Genomic DNA, 22,118 nt, shown 5'->3' with positions numbered 1-22,118 from the left:
TATGGGGAAGGTGGCATGAGGGAGAACCATGAGGATTGTAATCAAGTTATAATCAAGAGTCTTTTATTTAAGACCCATCTCCAGCTTCAGGGCTTACTCACAGCAAAGTCCATGCACTGTATCCTACTTTAAAAAAAAAGTTTCCCAAAAGAATGCACGAAATTCCCATTCATTTTGCAATCAAAGGAGGAAAAAAAATCTAAAAAGTAGATCTGTGAGACTCGAGGCTATATATGTAACTGAAAGAGTTACTTCTTCAGTATAACTTTTTAGTTCAAATAAAACTTGAAGCAGTTCATTTATCTGTTGTTTTACAGCAAAGTTACTGAGCTACAAATGACTGCTCTTTACAAGAAAAGGAAAATAGAGGAGCCAAGAGAATGGGGAACAGAATGAGGACAAAACAAGACAGCAAGGTTGTCAGCAGCTCACTGTCAATGTATTTTATTGTCAAGCAGAGTTAAGTGACTTCAGCCTAATTCCACATCAATACCAAAGCTGATCTAAGAAGTCAACAAGAGCGCCTGGGTGGCTCAGTGGGTTAAAGCCTCTGCCTTTGTCTCAGGTCATGATCCCAGGGTCCTGGGATCAAGCCCCACATTGGACTCTCTGCTTGGCCAGGAGCCTGCTTCCTCCTCTCTCTCTGCCTGCCTCTCTGCCTACTTGTGATCTCTGTCAAACAAAATCTTTAAAAAAAAAAAAAAGTCACCAAATCTGGACCCTCAAACCCAGAACCAAATGTACAGTTGGCCCAATTATTTGGGAGCCCTAACCCTTACTATGTTAATATTGTTCTGTTAAATTTAAGAAAACCAGATTTATGTCCCTACTCCCCGCAGGCCTTCCCCTGTCCAACCATTTTGGGAAGAGAAAAGAAATGTAAAGGGAGAAACGAGTTTTCACCCCACCCCTCCACCCGCCCTCAGCTCCCCTTGATCTGCAAAGCCCCTTCTTACTCAAGAGAACTAAGGCTGGCTTTTCTAACTTGCTAATTGAGCCACAGCTTCTCCAGGTTGGCATGAGCCCTCTAGGTTTAAAAAAATCCTATATATCTTAGCTTATGTTCCCTTTGCCATTGTTAAAACAGTAAGTTCCCAAATAAAATGCACACCTCATTTCTCTTCCTGCCAACATTGGGAAAGGGCAAGCATCGTAAGAGAAAGGGAGTTAGTAAAAAGCAAGTGTCACACAGTTTGAATAGCTGTAGATGACTAAAACCTAGAGATCCAGGTATAAAAGCCAATCCCTTTTTATTTTTTAAACTACTGATTTAACTACAATGGGCAGCTTTTTCATTCTAAAATATAAGAGAGGAGAAAGGAAATTACTGTTTATTGTGGGCCAATTACCTGTCAAGTGTGGTGCTAAATGTTCCCAGACACTGTGAACAACCTAATTGTTCTATCATTTCACTGGCGTGTTTAACTCTCGGTATTACTATTCATCTCTGAATAGTGACACTTGATTTATCGGAGCTGCAAGACCAAAATCACATAAAAGGACACAGCCAGAGGTTTGGTTGCGCCCAGTGTGTTGGTCCATAGGAAAGTGACGGACACCAGACCAGACTGACTCGGCTAAGTCATGACGTTCACCCACGTGTGCTCTGGTGTTGAAGTGAAACATTTTGTGCAAACGCCACTTCCTGTCTCCTGATAACCCAAAGTGTGGCTCCTAGGCTGCTGCCCAAAATAAGCACGCTGCCATTTTGATCAACATCAGCTCCTTTTTATTCAGGAAGCATACACTAGTTCTTTTTTATACATTTTTTTTTTTACATTCCAGAAATAAGCGAAAATAGCAGTTTTAAATATGTTACAAAGTTGGCTTTCGGGGCTTAATAAGCTGTGTGAGAGAGGGACCGGCCGACTGACCTTTTTGTCCAAGCACCAATGTGTCTGCGGTCTTTCACCCGGTCCTGCCACGGCTGGGCTGTGCCACACGCCCGGGCGGCAGGACGGCTATAATGCGGAGTTGCTGCGAGGCCCGCTGCGAGGCCCCAAGGACAAACAGCTCCAGCTTCCTTCCTTCGGGTTGGGTCAAAGTTTGTGAAACTTCTCAACGGCTCTCTCAAGTAGTGCTCTCTCGGCATGAAGACTAGGATTTGTTAAAATTCATATACCACAAGGTAACAGTAAATCACTTCCAATATTCTGGAAACCACATGGTAGAAGTTATAAATAAATGAACACTAAAATTACTTTAAGAAAGTTTTACATCATTTAGTCGGGAACGACATTTACACGTACAGCACAATTTACCGTTAAACATTCTTGAACTGGCTTCACACAAAGATGAAAATAGTAATACAAAACGACCCGGCGTCTTCAGGAAGTCTGAAGTTCAGACTGGAGTTTGACCGTCATTGCGGTCAATGTCACTACTGTTGCAGGCTGCTGTGCTATGCCCTTTGAAATGGGAATTTCCTTCTCGGGGTGAAATTCCACTGCGATACATGTTCTTGCTTTGTACAAACTACTAAAATCGGAGGGACACAGCAATATGAAAGACACAAACAGTAACTGCACAATATCATCTGCGGGACCCAAGCTAATACGGGCGGACATAATTCTTCAGGTTCCGATAGCTAATAGAGCACTATAGGAAATGAACAAGGTGAAACATCTTAAGAATGAATGTACTCTGCAACCAGGACATGTGGCATTTCTTTAATTCACAAATCTGCCTCCTTGGGTGTTTACAAAATAAATTAGTTAAGAGCTCAATTGGCTTGAGGCATCACGAGCTCGTAATGCCCCACTTGGCCTTCCTGTTTGAGCTGATCTAGTAGGTCTTCCTTCCGTCTTTTTCTTCCTACCACCAGGTACCTATCGTGGCCGACCCCATGCGACTTACTCTTAAGGCCGTACTTCTGGGCAATCTGGTGTATCTGCTTCCGCTCGTCGTTAGTCAGCTCCGTGGAGAAAGTCAAATCCGTGTGGCTCTCGGAGCGGGCGTAGTTGCGGATGATCTGCTCAATATCTCTTTTGGCGATTTTGTTCACCCTCTCCACGTCAAGACCGAGCCCTTCTCGCTTATGCTGCTCTTTGACAGAGATGGGTTCCCGAATGCCCTCGCCAGATTTACCTAAACCACCGCCCGTCCAGCCCATCTTTCTCAGCAGCTGGTTTCCTATGTTGTCTTCTTTGATCTGTTGTTTGTAAGCCTCCTCCGCTGAGCGGCCCTGGATTTCATTTCTGGAAATCACATCTTCGATAGCCCCCTTCTTCAAATTGTTGATGACGGTCGGCTGGGTCTTCTTAAGGGTTTTCACAGCTTCCCCGGCGGCTTCATATTTGACCGTTTTCTTCACCCCGACGGCTTCTGCGATCACTTCACTCTCGAGGATCACCTTGCACTTCCACCGGAGGCCGGTCATTCTTTCGTAGACGTACTCGACCGTCATGCGGTTGAACTGGGCCGTGTCGTTCAGGGTGCACACTGGATTTGAAGAATTCTCGTAAACTACCAGATCCTTTATATCTTTCTTCTTTCCAGATCCCCTGGGTGAAGAGCCTGTCTGGCACTGTGAACTTTTGACCGAGGGGTAGGTGGGCTGTGTTTTCTGGAGGATTTTCAAGGCCTCATCAGCAGCCGCGTGTTTACTTGTTTTTTTGGTTCCGTAACCTTCAGCTAAGCAGTGGTCTTGCAGAAACACACGGCAACGCCACGTGCGGTTTGGCATCATCTCATACTTGTACTCGACTGACATCTTGTTGTAGGAGGCGGAATTGTTGAGGATGCCGATCGCGTCGTTTGCGTTTTCGGTAAGGACAAAGTTGGTCCAGTGTTTGGCGGAAGCGTTAAAAATCGGCTGCCCGGAGGCGTCTTTAGCGAGCACCACCAGCTCCTCCGGCGGCTTCAGGGCCGGAGGAAAGTCGTGGGTGGGCATGCCGACCTGACACACCACAAGGTCCTCCCCGACCGTGTGCTTGAACTTCCTCCGGACGACTCGAACTTCAATACGCTTCTGTAGGAGTTTCACAGCTAGCTCAGTAGCTCGATCCCTGGACCCATTCTTGCTGCCGGCGTAACCCGTGGTTAAGTAGATATTTTGGCATCTGACTTCACACGCATAACCGTCTGTTAGAAGTTTTTTATTTTTGGGGATGTCAGCAGGAGGGATCTCTTTTAAAGGAGCGTATATGTACTCAGGATTCGTCTTACATGCCTGAATACACCGAGTTAACATATAGGTGTAATTGATTTTATCAGAGCCAGAAGTCATCTCCGGGTTCGAAAGGTTCTTCCAGATAGTCGCTGTCAATTTTTCAATAAAGTACTGCTTCTCGGCTACCACTGACTCAGGAAATGTCTGTGACGGGGAAGGCTCAGGGCCCGACTGAGGGTTTGCCGGCTGCAACGTGCTGCTTGGGGCGGGGTTCCCGCTGTCAAAATACATGTTGGCTGTTACGGGCTGCTCTTTTGTGAAAATAAATCCTGATGAATCACAATACTGAGAATTCCCGTCTTGCACACTGAAAGAGTCTTGAGTATAATCTTGGTAGATGTCTCTTGGCATGCCGGCAAAATGTGTTTGTTCATTTACCTCTTTTGTTTGAGGGCCATAGGGATCTTCCTGTCTCTCATCCTTTGAACTACTAGCTACAAAATGCACAGGCTCAAAACGAGGTCTCGCATGCAATTTGGAACCGGCTTGCTTTTTAGGAGGATTTTGACCTATAGAACGAGTGAAATTTACAATTCATTAAAAAGGAAGTATTTCAAAAGAAGCAAACAGCAAGACAGTACCAACTGTGTCATTTGCAAATTGCACTGTTGGTACAAGACAATTCCCATCACAAAAACTTCAGGGTATTTAGGGGAAGGGACTCAAATATCAACGTAGGATTCTGGCAGAAGAAGGGATGTTGCCTGTCCCACGTGTAAGGGAAGAAAGTTGACACAAAATATGCCACCGAATCAGGTATGCAGGTCACCACCACATGTGACTGGTAGGTGCTTCTGTATCTAACAAGGTAAAGCACAGGTGAAGTGTACTGGCTAACAGGTTGTTCCAGGATAATCTCACCCCACCTGTGCTGGAGAGCGCCCTTCATAAAAAACTGCGAACAGAAGAGACAGCTCTAGCGCAAAAGAGGTGACGGCCGAGGCGTGTACACAGCCTCTCTCTTTGGCAGCAGACGTAACTCTGTCACAGTTCTTTATGTGGTTGTGGCTAAAAATCAAATAAAAAATAATAATCAAAAGATCCCAAAGGTTTTCAGCTTCAAAATCTTAGTTTCTGACCCATTCTGCACAAAAGGGTAGTTTGGTCTATTTTATTTCTAGAACCAACAGCAGCTGGAGACCCGTGATTTACGGGGGGCAGCGAATTGAATGCTGTGGAAGGACTCTCTGTTGAGGCTAGACCAGACACTGGAGCTTCTTTCCAACACCACTGCTCAGTAGAAAGCTGGTCTGTCTTGGACCCCTCCAAGAGCATTTAGTTACTTAGATGTTCATATGATCAGAGTATAAGGTTGTTCTGCTTAGAGGGAGGTTCCATGGCATGGACTTTACAGATAGCATTATCGTTTGAATCCATATTCTTAGTTTTCAGTTCCTTTCAGCATCCTCAACACAAAACTGTACATAACTAAGTTAAAACTCTTTCACATTTGTGTAAGATCCAATGTTCCCAATGTTACTGAAGACCATATACCACACTCATACCATTTTTTAAAAAAGCCATGTTGTTTCTTCAAACCCCACCTTCCAGAAACAAGTATACTCACCGTCACATGCTGAGAGGTGACGTTTTTGACCTTTGGAAGGTTTGGACAGCATCAGGTCATATGAAGGCATCTCCCCAATATCAATACCTTCAGCCATTTGGAGAATTTTTTCCATCAGGCGTGGGCTGTACCTATTAATTAATAGAATCTACAGTTAAAACAGGTATGAATGCAGTTTTTAAAAAGCTTCTACATGAGTTCATCTTGTAATTGCTCCCATAGGACTATGTCAACAGATTATCTTAGCTCTAAAACTGAAGAATGTGGCCTATAATATTTACCTATCAAAATTTACCTATCTTACTGTCATTAGAAGACATAGGAACATAAAAGCAAGACATTTAAAGGAAGATCTTTTAATTTGAATTAGAAGCATCCATATCAACTCATGACTTCTATCATATATGTATATCCTGTGTAAATAACTGCATCTGTGTGTTTACAGAGGTACTCAGGTACTAAGAGTGGCTGGGATGTTGACATCCAGACTGCGGTCTTTACCATTTCCCATAAAAAAGAGAATCAGGGTCCTTACAGAAATGGCTGATTCCAAATCTGGGGGAGGAAATGTACAAGATGAACCTGGGAGATATTCCTGTGCCTGGAAACAAGGAAGCTGTGAAAAACCTCAGGAGTTGTGTCAAATAGACTCAAAAGCCAATGTGAACACATTCCTACCGGCAAAGTGAGCCAACCAGAGTAGCAGTGAGAATAACGACCTGCAGTGGATTCAGACACAACAAATACACTAACAATCTGTTAGTTTACAATAATACTTACAAACTCATTACTGGTCACCTTTGGAAGACGGCAGGGAATCAAGTCATTACTCCCAAAACAGGTAATATTAAAGGAAGAAAGCAAGCATTTATCTGGTATTTTTCTGTACAAATTGTACATCAGAGTAACTAAGAGTCAATGAGAAAAATCTCTTTTATGGAAGCATTCCAGCTAGTAACTGCAGGAACAATAGACTACTGCCATTCTGCAACCCATCATAAAATAATCATCATCGATGGCTGCTAGGCCTATGAGGTGAAAAGCTGATGGGGAAGAACCCAGAAAGAGACCCCCAGAAACATGTTCAAGTCACAAAAGCAACTCAGTAGAGGCGGCCTTGCTTTTCAGTAAATGGTGCTGGAGTAATTGGGCAACAAACCCAAACCTCACTTCTCATCCCAAAATTCACTGAAAATGTGTCACGGACCTAAATGTAAAATGTAAAACTAATTATTTAAAAAAAAAATAGAGCGCCTGGGTGGCTCAGTGGGTTAAAGCCTCTGCCTTTGGCTCACGTCATGATCTCAGGGTCCTGGGATTGAGCCCCACATCGGGCTCTCTGCTCTGCGGGGAGCCTGCTTCCCCCCTCTCTCTGCCTGCCTCTCTGCCTACTTTGACCTCTGTCAAATAAATAAATAAATAAAATCTTTAAAAATAGGGGAAAATCTTCAGAATCTAGGGCTAGGCCAACAGTTCTCATACTTGACACCAAAAGCAAGATCCATAAAAGGAAAAACTGATAAAATGGACTTCATCAAAATTAAAAACTTTTGCTCTCAAAGTCCCTGTGAGAGGACAAAAGACAAGCTACAGACTGGAAGAGTTATTTACAAACCAAACACCTGACCCGCCCCCCCAAAACCCCACAAAAACTAGTATCCAGTATAACAATCTCTCAAAATGCAACTATATGTGTATTTGTGTGTGTACAAAAAGACATGAACAGAACATTTAACCAAAGACGACACATATATTGCAAATAAGCACATGAAAAGATGGTCAACATCATTAACCAGAGATGTAATTTAAAATCACAATGAGGTACCACTATGCACCCTCAGAATGGCTAAAGTAAAAAAGAGCCACAACATCAAATGCTGGCAAGGCCCACAGAGGAACTGGACCATTCATCAACTGCTGGAGGGAATGTAGAATCGTACGGCCACTCAGGAAAACAACTTGGAAGCGTCTTATAAAATTAAACATGCAATTACCACATGACCTAGCAATGACCCCCTTTTTGGGGCCATTTATCTCAGAGAAATCAAAACTTACATTCACACAAAAACCTGTACATGAATGCTCACAGCAGTTTTATTTGTTAACTGCCAAAAACTGCAATCCACTCAGAAGTCCGTCAACGGGCAGATGGTCAAACTGGTACACACACCCCTCAGAACACTACTCAGCAATACGAAGGAGTAAACTACTGATACACACAATACCATGGTGAGTGGGAAGGAAACGGATGTGATTTGTTTGTTTTTAAAGATTTTATTTATCTGTCAGAGAGAGAGAGAGCACGTGCACACAGCAGGGAGAGTGGTAGCAGAGAGAGAAGCAGGATCCCTGTTGAGCAAGGACCCTGATGCAGAGCTTGATCACAGGACCCTGGGATCATGACCTGAGCCAGAGGCAGATGCTTAACTGGCTGGGCCACCCAGGCGCCCTGGATGTGGTTATAAAAGCGTGATGTGAGGGATCCTTGTAGTACTGGAACTATTCAATATCTTGACTGTGGCAGTGGATATACAAATCTCCACATGCAATATTGTTTCAACCAAACACACATGCATGTGTGCATACACACACACATACACACACACACACACACACACACACGAGTACTAGTAAAACTGGAAGACTGAATAAAATCAGTGGATTGTTAACAATATCACTGTCATAGTTTTGATATTACACAATAATTCTACAAAACATTATCATTGGGGGAACTGGGTAAAGAATGCAGGGCTTCTCTTTGTATTATTTCCTACAACTGCATGTGAATCTATAATTATCTCAATAAAAATTTTGATTAAAAAAAGTTGATGGGGGGGCACCTGGGTGGCTCAGAGGGTTAAGCCTCTGCCTTCGGCTCAGTTCATGGTCTCAGGGTCCTGGGATCGAGCCCTGCATTGGGCTCTCTGCTCAGTGGGGACCCTGTTTCTCCCTCTCTGCCTACTTCTGATCTGTCTGTGTCAAATAAATAAATAAAATCTTTTATTTTTTTATTTGTTTAAATTTAATTTTATTTATTTGACAGACAGAGATCACAGGTAGGCAGAGAGACGAAGGGAAGCAGGCTTCCTGCTGAGCACAGAGCCTGATGCGGGGCTCGATCCCAGGACCCTGGGATCATGAACAAGTGAAAGGCAGAGGCTTTAACCCACTGAGCCACCCAGGCGCCCCAATAAATAAAATCTTTTAAAGAAATAAAATAAAAATTAAAAAGTTGATGGAAACTTTATAATCTTAATATCACTAAAAAATGAGACAAGCAGACATGTGTCCCTTATATGATATGACAGGAAATATAACGCACTATCTATAAAGTATTGTCCTTCAAATAACTGAACCTGAACCTAAGCAAGTCCTTCACTCCCAGAAATATATTAAACATCACCGTAAGAACATAGCCAGTGAAGGAAACAATCCAGTTTCTTTGTCAAATCAACAGCATGAAAATAAACAGGGGAATGCGGTTATAGATTAAAGGAGACAGATGAACCAAATACAATGCATGGACCTGGTATGGATCATGAATCAAACCAAAATACAAATAAGGGGCGTTGGCTGGCTCAGTCCATACAGCATGTGACTCTCGATCTCAGAGTTGTTGAGTTTGAGCCCCATGCTGGGTATAAGAGATTACTTAAAAATAAAGTTGAAAAAAATATACTTTGAGACAACGGGGAAAACTGAACATGGGTTTTAAGAAATTACTGTTAATTTTGTTGAGTGTAAATAATGGTATTATGACTCTAGTTTTTAAAATATTTTATTTGACAGAGAGAGACACAGTGAGAGATGGAACACAGCAGGGGAAGTGGGAGAGGGAGAAGCAGGCTTCCCGCAGAGCAGGGAGCCCAATGTAGGGCTCCATCCCAGGACCCTGGGATCATGGCCCGAGCCAAAGGTAGATGCTTAACGACTGAGCCATCCAGACGCCCTATTTTTAAAGTAGGCTCCACACCCAGCATGGAGCCCAACATGGGGGTTGAACCTACAACCCTGAGATCAAAACCTGAGCTCTGAGCTGAGATCACCCAGGCACCCCTATCAGGACTCTATTTGTAAAAATTCTTATCTGTGAGGCTCCTGGGTGGCTGTGTTGGTTAATCATCCGACTCCTGATTTGGGCTCAGGTCAAGGTCTCAGGGTTGTGAGACAGAGCCCGGTTATGGGCTCAATGCTCAGCGGGGCCTGCTTAAGATTCTCTTTCTCTCCCTCTGCCCTTCCTCCCATTAAAAAAAATAAAAATAAAAACTCTTGTCCAGGACAGATACATACTGAAGTATTCGCAGGGGAAATGATGTCAAGATTTTCTTTAATATACTCCAGACTATCTCCCACAAGAAAAACTGGGGGCACAACCGAAGACATGAGAAGGATGGCATGACATAAACTGTTGACACTGCTGAAGTTGACTGAGGGGACGTGGAGGTCCACTAAACTCTTTAACGTTTGTGTTTGATTTTTTCCCACAATAAATAGCTTTAAGATACACAATATTTAAAAGGCTTCCTTATAAAGTAGATTGGCTGCTTGACAGAAGAATATCCTGTAACTGCAGAGAAACAAACATAGAGGCTCAAGTGAAGTCCTTGTTTTTGTTTTTGTTTTTTTTTAAAGATTTTATTTATTTATTTGACAGAGAGAGATCACAAGTAGACGGAGAGGCAGGCAGAGAGAGAGAGAGAGAGAGGGAAGCAGGCCCCCTGCTGAGCACAGGGTCCGAGGTGGGACTCGATCCCAGGACCCTGAGATCATGACCTGAGCAGAAAGCAGCGGCTTAACCCACTGAGCCACCCAGGCGCCCAAGTGAAGTCCTTGTTATCGTGGGGACCTACTTACCCTTCCTCCCTTGAGAGCCTTTCCTGACCTATGATCAAAAAAGAGATGCCTGGTGGCATTTGGGAAGAAAGTTCTGAATATGAGTTAACTATCAAGCCTTGACATGAATAGGTTCTGAACCTGAAGGAGGGTAACATCTTCCACTTTTGGCCCGACCGGTTCCACACCCAGCAGACATCTTTCCCTGCAAAGCTGAGAAGTCGGGACATGGTGGGCTTCACGGAGATCAGCACAAGCTAGCTCGGTTTTAACCCGCACTTCCCACTGATAATTGCTCCTACTGCTGCTGCTAACATCACTATTTAAATGCCAAGAGTAATTTTGTTTTCATTTTTTTCTTATATAGCCAAAAAAAAAGAAAAAAAAGTACAGCCTAAAACACTGTGCTTTCTATGTATCACTTCCATTCAGACTTGGGAGTCCAAATTCCAAGGCACAGGATGAAAACAGAAGATTATGAAAATGAAAGTCTATAAATGTTGAACTGGTGATGCCACTTTTGCTACCTGAATTGTACTACACTCAAGCCACTCACCGTGAGTTCCAGTTAACATTCTCCAGACTTCCACTCCAGCCTGATCGCAAATACGGTGTACAACTGTAAACGCCACGTATGTCAGACATACAGCCCGCACAAATGATGCATTTGGGGCTCATTCCATTCACTTTTCTCTCAGGCTTCTTCCAGCAGTAGTAATGATTATATACCTACTTCCTGTTCCCTATTCATTACATCTGCCACAAAATTCAATGTCACCCATGGGCTATAAAAATAAACCTTTGCGTAGGCTGTGAACACAGTCTGCTTCTCAGTCCTTTATTAGGAAGTCATAATACTGAGGAAACCCAACCAGCTCCAACAATAATGGAAAAGACTATTTAGCATCTGACTCTTGACTATTCAGAGAACAATGCAAAAATTAATCTAGAGTCTTCAATAAGACCACTAGGTCTTATTTTATTTTATTCCCATTTCTAAAATTCTTCAGAGAATAGCTATCCAAGAACAAAGAAGTGGTTCCACAAATTTTAAATAAGCCAAGCCAGTTAAACTTTCATTACTGGCTTCCATTATATATTTTTTCATAGTAGATTTACTTGTTTTTAAAAGATCTGCTTATTTACTTTACAGAAAGAGAGAGTGAGCACCAGTTTCCATTATGTATTTTTTCATAGTAGATTTACTTATTTTTAAAAGATCTGTTTATTTTAGAGAAAGAGAGGGAGTGCACCGGCTGGGAGAGGGAGAGAAAATCCCAGACTGACTCCATTCTGAGTACAGAGGCTGAGGCAGGGCTGGATCTCAAGACCCTCAGATGAGGACGGGCTAAAATCAAGAGTCGTTCACTTAACTGACTGCGCCACCCAGGAGCCCATAAAGGCGTTACTTTGAAATCTGCTAGAAGGGGTGCCTGGGTGGTGCAGTCGGTTAAGTGGTTAAGTATCCGACTCTTGATTTCAGCTGAGGCTCTGATCTCGGGGTCGGGAGATTGAGCCCTGCCTCGGCCTCTGTGCTCAGAATGGAGTCAGCCTGGGATTTTCTCTCTCTTCTCTCTCTCTCTTTGCCCCCACTCCTCCTCTCTCTTAAATAAACAAATAAATCTTTAAAAAAATGAAGGATCACCTTTCCTCCAGACATTTTAGAGAACCCACCAAGAAAAGCACCTACAAACCCAACCCCCGATAACCTCATCAACATCTGGAGTTTACTTTCTTTCCTTTCCCTATGCTTTCCATGTCGCCGCCTCCCCTCCATGTCTCCTACAGACCATCTATGTTGATCTGCACTCTGGTAGGGTGTGGGGGGGGTGTTCTTAATTTATGAGATCATAGGTTTTTTTTTTTCTATGACATTACCGCATGAGTTTTAATGGCTATATAATATTTTACCTTATGGAGAGACCATGATGAAAAGTATTATTAAGGCAAATCTAATACGGTAATTTTCAGATGCATGCATATTATATATTTAAAAGTCTGTTAATTTACCCATTTGATCATAAATGCTTAAAAAAACAAAACCAAGAAAGCCTCAGCAGGTCTTTAGGGTTTTCAAAGATAGCTTATTTTGTACCAAGCTTTTGGAAATCAGGATGCTATTCAACTGTCCCACCACGCCTGGCATACATAAAGATGAGTTATAATGGACAAAGCCATGTGACTTCATGAATCTTACATTCTTGGAAAAAGACAGGTGCACACTTATGATCTACAATGCACCTGAAATTTAACAAATATGTAGTAATGCTCCCCAAATTTTAAAAAATTTATTCAACTGTTCTTCTAGGTCCGAAGAACAGCTGAGGTTTGAAAACTAAATAAAGATCAGAATTTCCGAGTATAAAATTATTTATTCAAAACTATTAATAAGACTCTTAACATCATAAGGGAATAATCCACAGTCAGATTATTGGTAAATCTTTTGAAAACCCCCACTCCCATTTCTTTAGATGCAGGCCACCTATGTGCAAAGTTAGGTTCACAACATGAGCTCAACTGGCACCTGCCTTCCAAAAATCAGTCTCATAGCAACAAGGAAGAGACAATAATCAAGGCAGCAAACCTGGTTTCATTGTAAAATACATTTTTCCTATAAATATCTCATCAAAAATCAATAGGCCAGGATTCTGCTTCTAATCCTATTGATGAAGAACCATTGAAAACCTGAGGATAGATACATTATCTACAGTTTTTAAGTAAAAATTGTATGGTTCCCAGACATTCCTAGGAAAAATTACGTGAGTGCTATAGATACAGTTGCTTAGAAGACTGCACCTTTTTTTTGTTTGCTTGTTTCAGGGGTAGAATGTAGTGATTCATCAGTTGCCTCTAACACCCAGTGCTCGTTCCACCACGTGCTCTCCTTCACGCCCACCGTCCACCATCTCCCCACCCACCTGCATTAACCTTTCATTTGCCACAAGACATATCTTAGAAATTGCTTGCAGGAAAAAAATCTTTTGACAGGTTGTTTACTTTTATGAAACAGACAAACAGTGAAGAGAAAGAACTTCAGCTATTTGAACTTCCTGGTTGCCTAGACCATGAGGGGGGGAAAAATGATAAAAAAGCAGACTGGAAAAGCACTGCTTTATTTTATCCTATAAAGCAGTGGTTCTCATGGTGTAATCACTGGACCAGCATCACCTAATCATCAGTATCACCTGGGAACTTGTTAAAAATGTAGATTCAGGGGTCCTGCTTCAGACCTACTGAATCAGAAAGCCTGGGCTGGGGCCCCAGCAATCTGTGTTTCAACAAGCCCGACAGATGACTGTGATGCTCACATAAGTTTGAGAACCACTGCCGCAGAATCAAGATAGTCAAGCTTGTACCATGAAAATCACCGCTATCACCAAAAGAAATGAAACACAGCTTGCCTCCCTGAACGTGTGAGCGCCTCCTGTCTTGGTCTTATGATGAAAGAGTTTTCAAAGATACCCCTGACCTAGGAGTTATTTTGGCCCTAACTAAAAGGGAACACAGAAAGCCCTTCATTTGGGCAGGGGAGGGGGGGAGTGCTACTGTTTACAACCTGTTCCCAAAGTCAAGGGATGAACCACAAAGCAACAGTTAAATTTAGAATAGGCTGCTACACCATGTATTCTGCAGTTCCCTTGAGAGAACAATCTTCTGTCATAGAAGAACACACCAGAAAATGAGCTCTGCCAACATCAACCTTAAGAAGTATTGGAATGTAGATTTACCCTCCCCCCACACCCGAGCTGACAGCTGGATGAAGCCTGACTAACACGGAACACTGCACGTGGTCCCTGGCTTCCAAGATTCTTTGTTGCCCCTTCCCTTCTCCTGTATCTATGCTATCAGATACAATGTAAACATTCTTCAGTTAAGCTATTCGATAATGTTATGGCAATTCTTGTAGTGACAGAACTGACCTAACTAAAATGTGACATGGAATGTGTGTATGTCCGTGTACATATATATGTTCATTCATCTGGTTACACACCCACCCTACACACAGATGTGCTTGGGCGAGTGCACACACACACACAAAATGTCCCGGATGCTTAAGCTTTTAACACCAACTACCATTGGCCTGCTCTGTGCTGGTTAATGCCCTGGTTATATAAAGGGCTGTTGTTCTTGGAATGAAATCCTGAGATATAATAATGATGTGGCTTGTGTCAGTTACTTGCTTTCACTCCTGGTCCATCCTTCCCAAATACAGCAGCCGTGTCTCAGTGGAAAGAGCACTAGAAGACCTGAGTCCTAGTCCCAACTGTGGGACCTTAGAAAAGTCACTTAGCTTCTTGTCCTCCGTTGATTTAGCTGTAAAAATGAGATACCACCTAATTCCCAAGGTTGTTGTATTAAGAGAGATACATAAATAAAATGTTGTACATTATAAAGCTATATTCATCTGTTATCCCATACATATTTACTGAGTGGCCATCATGCAGAAGACACTGTTCTAGGCACTGAGGATAAAGTGTGAACAAGAGAGCAAAAACCTCTTTCCCAAAAGAGCTTACGTTCTTGTGGGAAGGTAAGATTTATTATTAACACAAAGGATAGCTATTCTCCCCCACGTAAATTTTTTTTCAGGATTCAGATTTCCCATGGCCTTCTGTGATATCAAGGAGATGTATGATTATAGAATAAAGGTACCTTTTCAATTGAAAAAACAATATTGTTAAGTGAAGGTCAATTAGATTTATCCAAATTAATAACTGAGGCTTCCCCAGTTATAACCAGTTCCTCCAGTAAAATAATCATTGTCTCTGGAGGCAGAAATTATACTAACCTAGAGAAAATAGGAAAAAATAAGTTTTGGTGATCAGAGGAAAACAGTATACACTAGATGCTGTGTTCAAGAAATAATGGTAGACGTGGACAATACTATTTTTCTGTATCTGTTATGGTCATTCCTAGAACTGAACTGACTGAATTTGATCTGATCATTTTCCAGAATTTCTCATCCTTCCTAATAAAAAATTAACTGTGAGGCAGGAGTGTCCAAAAAAAGAAGCGTCTAGTCTTTCAAAGGAATGATTAGTCTAGGACCGATTTGGGGGTGCAGAAGGACAGAGGTGCAAGTAGTCCGTTTAAAAAAAAAATGCGCTGGAACCATACTGCAGTATCCATTGAATTGCAAAGAGCTCTTAAAGAGGCCTGTTCAGAAGGCGCACCAGGTTCTAGGAAGGGGGGGTACACACGCGCGCACACACGCACACACCCCTAAAGGCTCACCCAGAGGCCAAATATTAAATCTCCTGATCACATTTATGGTAAAAGGAGAGCAATCCATTTTTAGAGTAAAATATATCCATCTCTTTGTTTGCGTCCAGACACATTATGCGCAAATCCACAAGCAAGGCGGACCCTGCGGCTGAGAGACCTCATACAAACCGCTTCCCCAGGAGAAGACAGTAAAACCCCGCCGGGGGGGCTGGTGCTATTTTATTTAATGGGGATGGAGAGAGGGAGTGGTCAGGAGGAGACTAACAGGGTTCCCTTCGTCCCCCCCCCCCTCCGCCCGCAGACCCTCGAAGCCCCTACTGTCGAGTATCTCTGCAGATACCGCATCCTTGCAAGGTCCTACGCAGGTCCGAGATTCTGCTCTTCGTCATTTCCCACGCCTTCCAAAACCACCGCCACAATGACCACCCCTCCACAATCCCCTTCCAGCTGCTGCTTCATCTCCATCCCTGGTCCTGGAGGAGCTGCTCCCGCGATCCCCGCACCCTTCCTCTGGCTCTTATGTCATCCTCCACCACCTCGCTCGGCCGATCCCCCAGACCAGTACTGAACCCTCTGGTGTCCTCCAGCACCTCCAGATCTCTAGCCTCTAAGCCTCCGTCCGTACCCTGCCCCCGTCTCTGTCCCGAATCCCAACCCCGAGACCCCTACCGGGTCCCTAAGCCGACCCTCACACTCTCCTCACCTGCAGCCCAGGAAAACGTGGTTGGTCCAGGCGGCGGAGAGCGCGAGGAGCTGGTCCAGGGCAGCCCCGGGATAGCTGTGCAGGTGGCGACAGATGAAGCTGCGCCGCAGAGCCCACTGCCAGTCACTTTCGTGGCTATAGCGCCACTGCTCCAGCACTGGCTCGGGCGGGGGCGGCGGGAGGGGCGGCAGCGGCGGCGGCGGGAGGGGGGGCAGCGGCGGCGGCGACAGGAAATCGCCCCCCAGCAGCAGACGTCCGCCAGCCATCTTCTCCGCCCCCAAGCAGGGACCCCAGGGATGAAGCCGGCTACCCACCAGGAACGAACGGGGACGGGGTCGGTGGGAGGAGTCGGGTGAGGAGGGGCGCGCCGAGGCGCGAAGACCAACTCGCAGGGGACTGGAGTGTGTGCGTTGCGGGGGGGGTGACCGTTAAAAAGGAAAAGGCGAGCACGAGCTCACGTCCCGATGCCGGGGCGCACGCCGGCGGCACTCCTCCAACTCGTGGAGGCGCAGGAGGACGCCCGTCGCGGTCACACGCGCGCCGGGGAGGCCCGTTGCTCCGCACCTCCAGCGACCCGCAGACCCACGCACTGCGCGGTGACCGGGGGACGGGGGAGACACCAGCACGCTCTGCTCCCCCTCCTCTGGGCTCTAGGCTACCTACCCGCGTGCCGCCCCGAGGTTGTGAGGCCAGCGCGCGTGCGCCGCGGCTGTTCCCTAACTTCGAAATCCCGTAGCTGAATCTCGCGCGAGGTCCATTTTTCCCTTCTGTGACGAAGGGCCTTTGACGCACTACGGTGACAAGCGGAGGGCGGGGACTTTGGGAAGGGGATTTTGGAAGGTTCTCTAGAGTTCGGGAATATGATTCCCTCAAATCCCTGGAAGGCGCCCTCAGATGATTGTTGGCACAACGGCTCCCCTGGTGGCTTTTGCCTGGGTTTTTGAGCGGTGCGACAGTGGGACCGTGCCCTTTTTTTTGGGTGGGGGGGGTAGGCGGGGACGGGGAGCGTAGGTTTGGATTTTACACTTTCTTTTTTTTTAATGTCAGCTCTCCCAGGCGCCTTTTCTTCAGAGGCTAGCCTGAAAACCTCTGCATGGTGTGTTATTAACTTTGTATTTTATTGTGTAAACATAAGGAAAATGTAATACTGTATTGCAAAGAAAATTACCACAGCGCTACTTCTCAAGTTAGACACTTGTATCATCCATATGCCATTCCAACTGCTGACAAATGCAGACACCATCTTTACACAGTTCTGATCGCAACTAATCTGATCGCAAATAATTCTGTATGTCATGTATGAATTTAAAACGTACAAAATACAAAACGAGCGCAAAGAAGAGGGTTAAAAGCTGCACAGCAGCAAATGGCTAACTCACTCGGTCGTCAAACGTATCACTCCACCTGTGGATCTGCTCGGGCAGTTTCTTCAGTCTCTGTCTGCCGCCAACCTGCGATATTCAAGTAATCAACAAATATCTCTCAGCGGGAATTTATACAGCACCTACTGTACGCTCGATATAGTAGAAATACAAAGGAAAAAGAAACAGGGTTTTCTCTGTTGTTTGTCCTAGAACTGACTACGATCTTGATGGGGAAAAATAGTCCTGCATAAAACTCAGGGTCCCAGGGGCAGCAGGACCATAGGATGAAGTGGTTTTGAACCATAGCCCTCCTCCTTGCCTCTTTAGATGACATACTTTTTAAATGATATATTTCTCATTATATGACCCATCTTCTGTATAGGGGTGTATTGGACTAAGAAGAGCAGAAGATAACAGTGGTTTTCACCCGGTTTCATAATGATTTATTTCCAGTGTCTGTCTCATTACACCAAGTGTGCTTTGTCTTTGACTCAATGGTAAGCATTCATGTTTATTGAAGTAATGGTCTGCAAACCATTGAATCAGAGAACTCGATACTGGGAAGGAAGCTTAGAGATCATACTCAAGTCATCTTTGTATAAGTGAGAAAAATAAGGCTAGAGAAGTGAACTGACTTGCAGAAAGCTGTAGAGACTATTACTGGCAAAACTTGAAATCAGATCTCTGTCACCTGACTCCTTACGGGGTGTTCCCCCAGTCATTGGCTATTGCATTGCCCTGGGTTGTTGTTCTTCCTCCTCCTCCTCCTCCTCCTCCTCCTCTTCCCTCTCCCTCTCTTCCCTTCCCCCCTGCCCCCACCCCCACCCCCGGCTGCTGATGCTGCTGCTTCACAGTATGTATCAACTTGGGAGGTTTTTTTTTAAGTTTCACTTTTCCCACCCACCAAGAATGTGCACTTCATAAGAACAAGGAACTCATTCATCTTGCTTTTAGCACCTACACCTGGCTCCTGTAGACACTCTAGAGATATTTGCTGAATTAAATGAATCATGGAGGGAAGGAAGGAAGGAAGGCTCTTCCCAATGTCCCAACCTTGTGAAATTCATTTTCTTAGAGCCTACATTTTAAGCCGATTTGTTATTTCACAGCTGAATTAATTTCAGCCTAAACTGCCAACTTTGATCAAAATCAGCATTGTAGTCAATACACATATGACTAGAAAAAGAGTTGAAAAAATAAAAACTACTTCCTGTCAGCTTGGATTAAAACATTTCCAGCATATAGCAGCAAATAACTACAATCTGAGTTTTGAACTTGGATTACAAAATGAACAACAGTGAAACTGATATTAGAGGCCATTTGCCCTGAGACAGCCATAACTGGATTTCATGTGCAATTCTTACTATGGAAAAAGCAGTTCCATCCTCTAGAAAACAGAACCAAAATTTGCACGATTCCCCACGACCTTCCTTCCCTGGTAATCCATCTGATCAAAAAATCCTTCAGCCACAAACCATAAGTGACTCTTAATCTCACAAAACAAATTGAGGGTTGCTGGGGGGAGGGGGGTTGGGGGGGGTTATGGACATTGGGGAGGGTATGTGCTTTGGTGAGTGCTGTGAAGTGTGTAAACCTGGCGATTCACAGACCTGTACCCCTGGGAATAAAAATATATTATATGTTTATAAAAAATTAAAAAATATTTTTTAAAAAATAAAAAAGACACTGAAAAAAAAAATCCTTCAGCCAACCTACGTTCAGCTCATTCCATTCTCACAAGCCACAGATATTTTCTCAGTGAGCAGGAGCTGAGACCTCTAAGCAGAAATAAATTGTCTGAAACCTCTAAGCAGAAATAAATTGTCTGAACAGTAGGTGAAGAGAGATGTAGGAGGGAGCAATGATAAAGGCAGCCATCACAATCCTAAAATGATCCGGAAACTTCTGTTGTCATTCATCCTCTCCTCCATCATCTTTCTTTGCTTTAACACAGGCTCTTGCCACCATCTTTACACTGCACACACGGAGAGCTCTGAGTTTCCTTCCCTGCCCTTTCCTACGGAGGAGTCAGTGACTGTTCAAAGGAGGCAGACCTGGGGCTCCTGGGTGGCTCAGTCAGTTAGGCCTCTGCCTTTGGCTCAGGTCATGAATCCCAGGGTCCTGGGATCAAGTTATGGCTCAGTCTCCCTGCTCAGTGGGGAACCTGCTTCTCCCTCTCCCTCTGCCTCCTCCTCCCTGCTCATGTTCTATCTCTGTCTCTCACTCTCTCTGTAAGATAAATAAATAAAATCTTTAAAATACATACATATGTATATATATACACACACACACATAAGGGAGGGAGGCCCCGAGCCTGGCCCCAACCCCCATAAACTACCCCAGAAATTAACTCACCGAAAGTTCTTGACCAGAATAGTCTGCGCTGTAATATCCTCCTGAGGAATGTTTCCTGGAGGATTAAAAGAAAATCTAGGAGCTTCCACTGGCCAAATCTTGGTAATCTGAACATCAAAATCATTATGGACAGCAATGACTACTGAAGAAATAGGGAGTCCTAAATCCACAGTGCTACAAAGTAGTTAAAGAAGTAACATGGGACAAAGGAAGGCCTTGGCTTACAATAGAATACTGTGTGCTGATTGGTAAACATGAAGGGAGTGCAGGAGTTGGAAAATCATCATTTTGTTGATTGGCTCAGGCAAGAATTATCAATAGATGCTAAATCTAGGAGGAAATTTTTGATGAGGAATAGGATATCTGCATGGATTTATAGCTGCTTCCATACAGACTGTTTATTAGTAGGAAAGAAGGAGGGGAAAAAAAAAACCCAGTAATTATATAACTGAGAAATTGGGAAACACTTTTTTAAAAAAGATTTTATTTATTTATTTGACAAACAGAGATCAAAGTAGGCAGAGAGGCAGGCAGAGAGAGGGGAGTAGGGAAGCAGGCTCCCTGCTGATCAGAGAGCCCGATGCAGGACTCGATCCCAGGATCCTGGAATCATGACCTGAGCTGAAGGCAGAGGCTTTAACCCACTGAGCCATCCAGGCACCCCTGGGCAACACTTGACCCAAAATGAGAACAATCTATTTTTTAAATGGGACTTTTAAAATATCAATGTCATGGGGCACCTGGATGGCTCAGTGGGTTAAGCATCCAACTCTGGATTTCACCTCCTACACCGCTCAGGGTTTTAAGATCGAGCTCCATGTTGGGCTCTACATTGGGTATGGAGCCTGCTTAAGATTCTTTCTCTCCCTCTTAATCTGCCCCGCCCTGGCCCCCCCCAAAATATATATGTACATCAATATCAAAAAAGACAAAGAGGGGCACCTGAGTGGCTCAGTGGGTTAAAGCCTCTGCCTTTGGCTCAGGTCATGATCTCAGGGTCCTGGAATCGAGCCCCGCATCGGGCTCTCTGCTTGGCAGGGAGCCTGCTTCCCTCCCCCCTCTTCCTGCCTCTCTGCCTCCTTGTGATCGCTCTCTCTGTCAAATAAATAAATAAAATCTTTTTTAAAAAGAGCCATGATACATGTAAATGACCTTCAAATGGTTCAGAAAAAATATGTATAGCCATCTGTAGATCTATATCTGTATATACAGAGTGCACAACGATAAACCAAAGGGGCCAAATGTTATCAGCTGGTGAAACCGAGTCAAGAGTATGCAGATATACTTTATAGCAGTCTCACAACTTAATTCCAAAATTAAATGTTTGGAAAGTGCATTAGCTCCCTACATTGCTGAAGAATCTCAATCTTGCTACATCTTGGTGATTTTTGGTTGTGTGGCCGGCTCTTTGCGGAGCTCTCTGAAGGGCTGTAAATTATGTTCCAACCCTTTGGAAGCTTGACATCTCTTGAGGAGGGAAGTCTCTCAAATAGGAGGCAGAAAAGATCATAAAAGTTCAACTAGGAAGTTTGAAAATGGAGAAGAGATCAGGATATGTGGATGTGGATGGGATTAAGAAAGACTTCAAGGAGAAGTTGGGGTCTGAGCCCCGAAAGCAGGATTCAAATCAAATTGGTAGAGGGTATTTCAGACAAAGCCAAAAAATAGTTTGCATATCTCCAGGAGAGGCTGGTGCAGACTGATGAGTGGAATGAAGGCTGGGTATTAGGAAGGACTGGAGAATAGCGCTGAGTAGATAAGATGCGCCCGGTCCGTGAGTTCCTCAAGAGCAGTGTCTACCTAGATCTCCTGCAACAGTATCCCCCGCAGCGCAGGGCACAGGGTCAAACTCATGGGAAGAGTTCAATATATTCTTATTATTGGATTGAGAACAAGTAA

The 22,118-nt window shown here is 44.1% G+C and overlaps 1 protein-coding gene across 2 annotated transcripts; it reads right to left on the bottom strand.

The window, feature by feature from the left end:
• Positions 1-1,706: 1,706 nt before the first annotated feature.
• Positions 1,707-20,313, bottom strand: NKRF (NFKB repressing factor). Of its 2 annotated transcripts, XM_082716299.1 has the most exons (4): positions 20,220-20,313; positions 17,880-17,951; positions 5,739-5,869; positions 1,707-4,680 (listed from the first exon to the last, which is right to left on the bottom strand). In XM_082716299.1, the coding sequence occupies exons 3-4, from the start codon at positions 5,851-5,853 to the stop codon at positions 2,723-2,725; spliced, it is 2,073 nt and encodes a 690-aa protein (XP_082572425.1). In that variant the 5' UTR covers positions 5,854-5,869; positions 17,880-17,951; positions 20,220-20,313; the 3' UTR covers positions 1,707-2,722. The 2 variants fall into 2 exon arrangements, with proteins under 2 accessions (XP_082572425.1, XP_082572424.1); XM_082716298.1 differs by lacking the exons at positions 17,880-17,951; positions 20,220-20,313 and adding an exon at positions 16,501-17,263.
• Between the last annotated feature and the right edge of the window lie 1,805 nt (positions 20,314-22,118).

The sequence above is a fragment of the Mustela nivalis genome (genome assembly GCF_964662115.1).
Source record: "Mustela nivalis genome assembly, chromosome: X".
In the NCBI taxonomy this organism is placed as follows: domain Eukaryota; kingdom Metazoa; phylum Chordata; class Mammalia; order Carnivora; family Mustelidae; genus Mustela; species Mustela nivalis.
The sequence above is the reverse complement of the archived record's forward strand: the minus strand, read 5'-3'. Positions and strand labels throughout refer to the sequence as shown.

Excerpts from the sequence above, each read along its gene's own strand:
- NKRF (XM_082716298.1), bottom strand. The coding sequence starts at position 16,766 with ATGGCTGGCGGACGTCTGCTGCTGGGGGGCGATTTCCTGTCGCCGCCG. Across the intron at positions 5,870-16,500 it reads CACGTTTTCCTGGGCTGCAG|GTACAGCCCACGCCTGATGG; the intron begins GTGAGGAGAGTG and ends ATTAATTAATAG. Across the intron at positions 4,681-5,738 it reads TCACCTCTCAGCATGTGACG|GTCAAAATCCTCCTAAAAAG; the intron begins GTGAGTATACTT and ends CTCGTTCTATAG.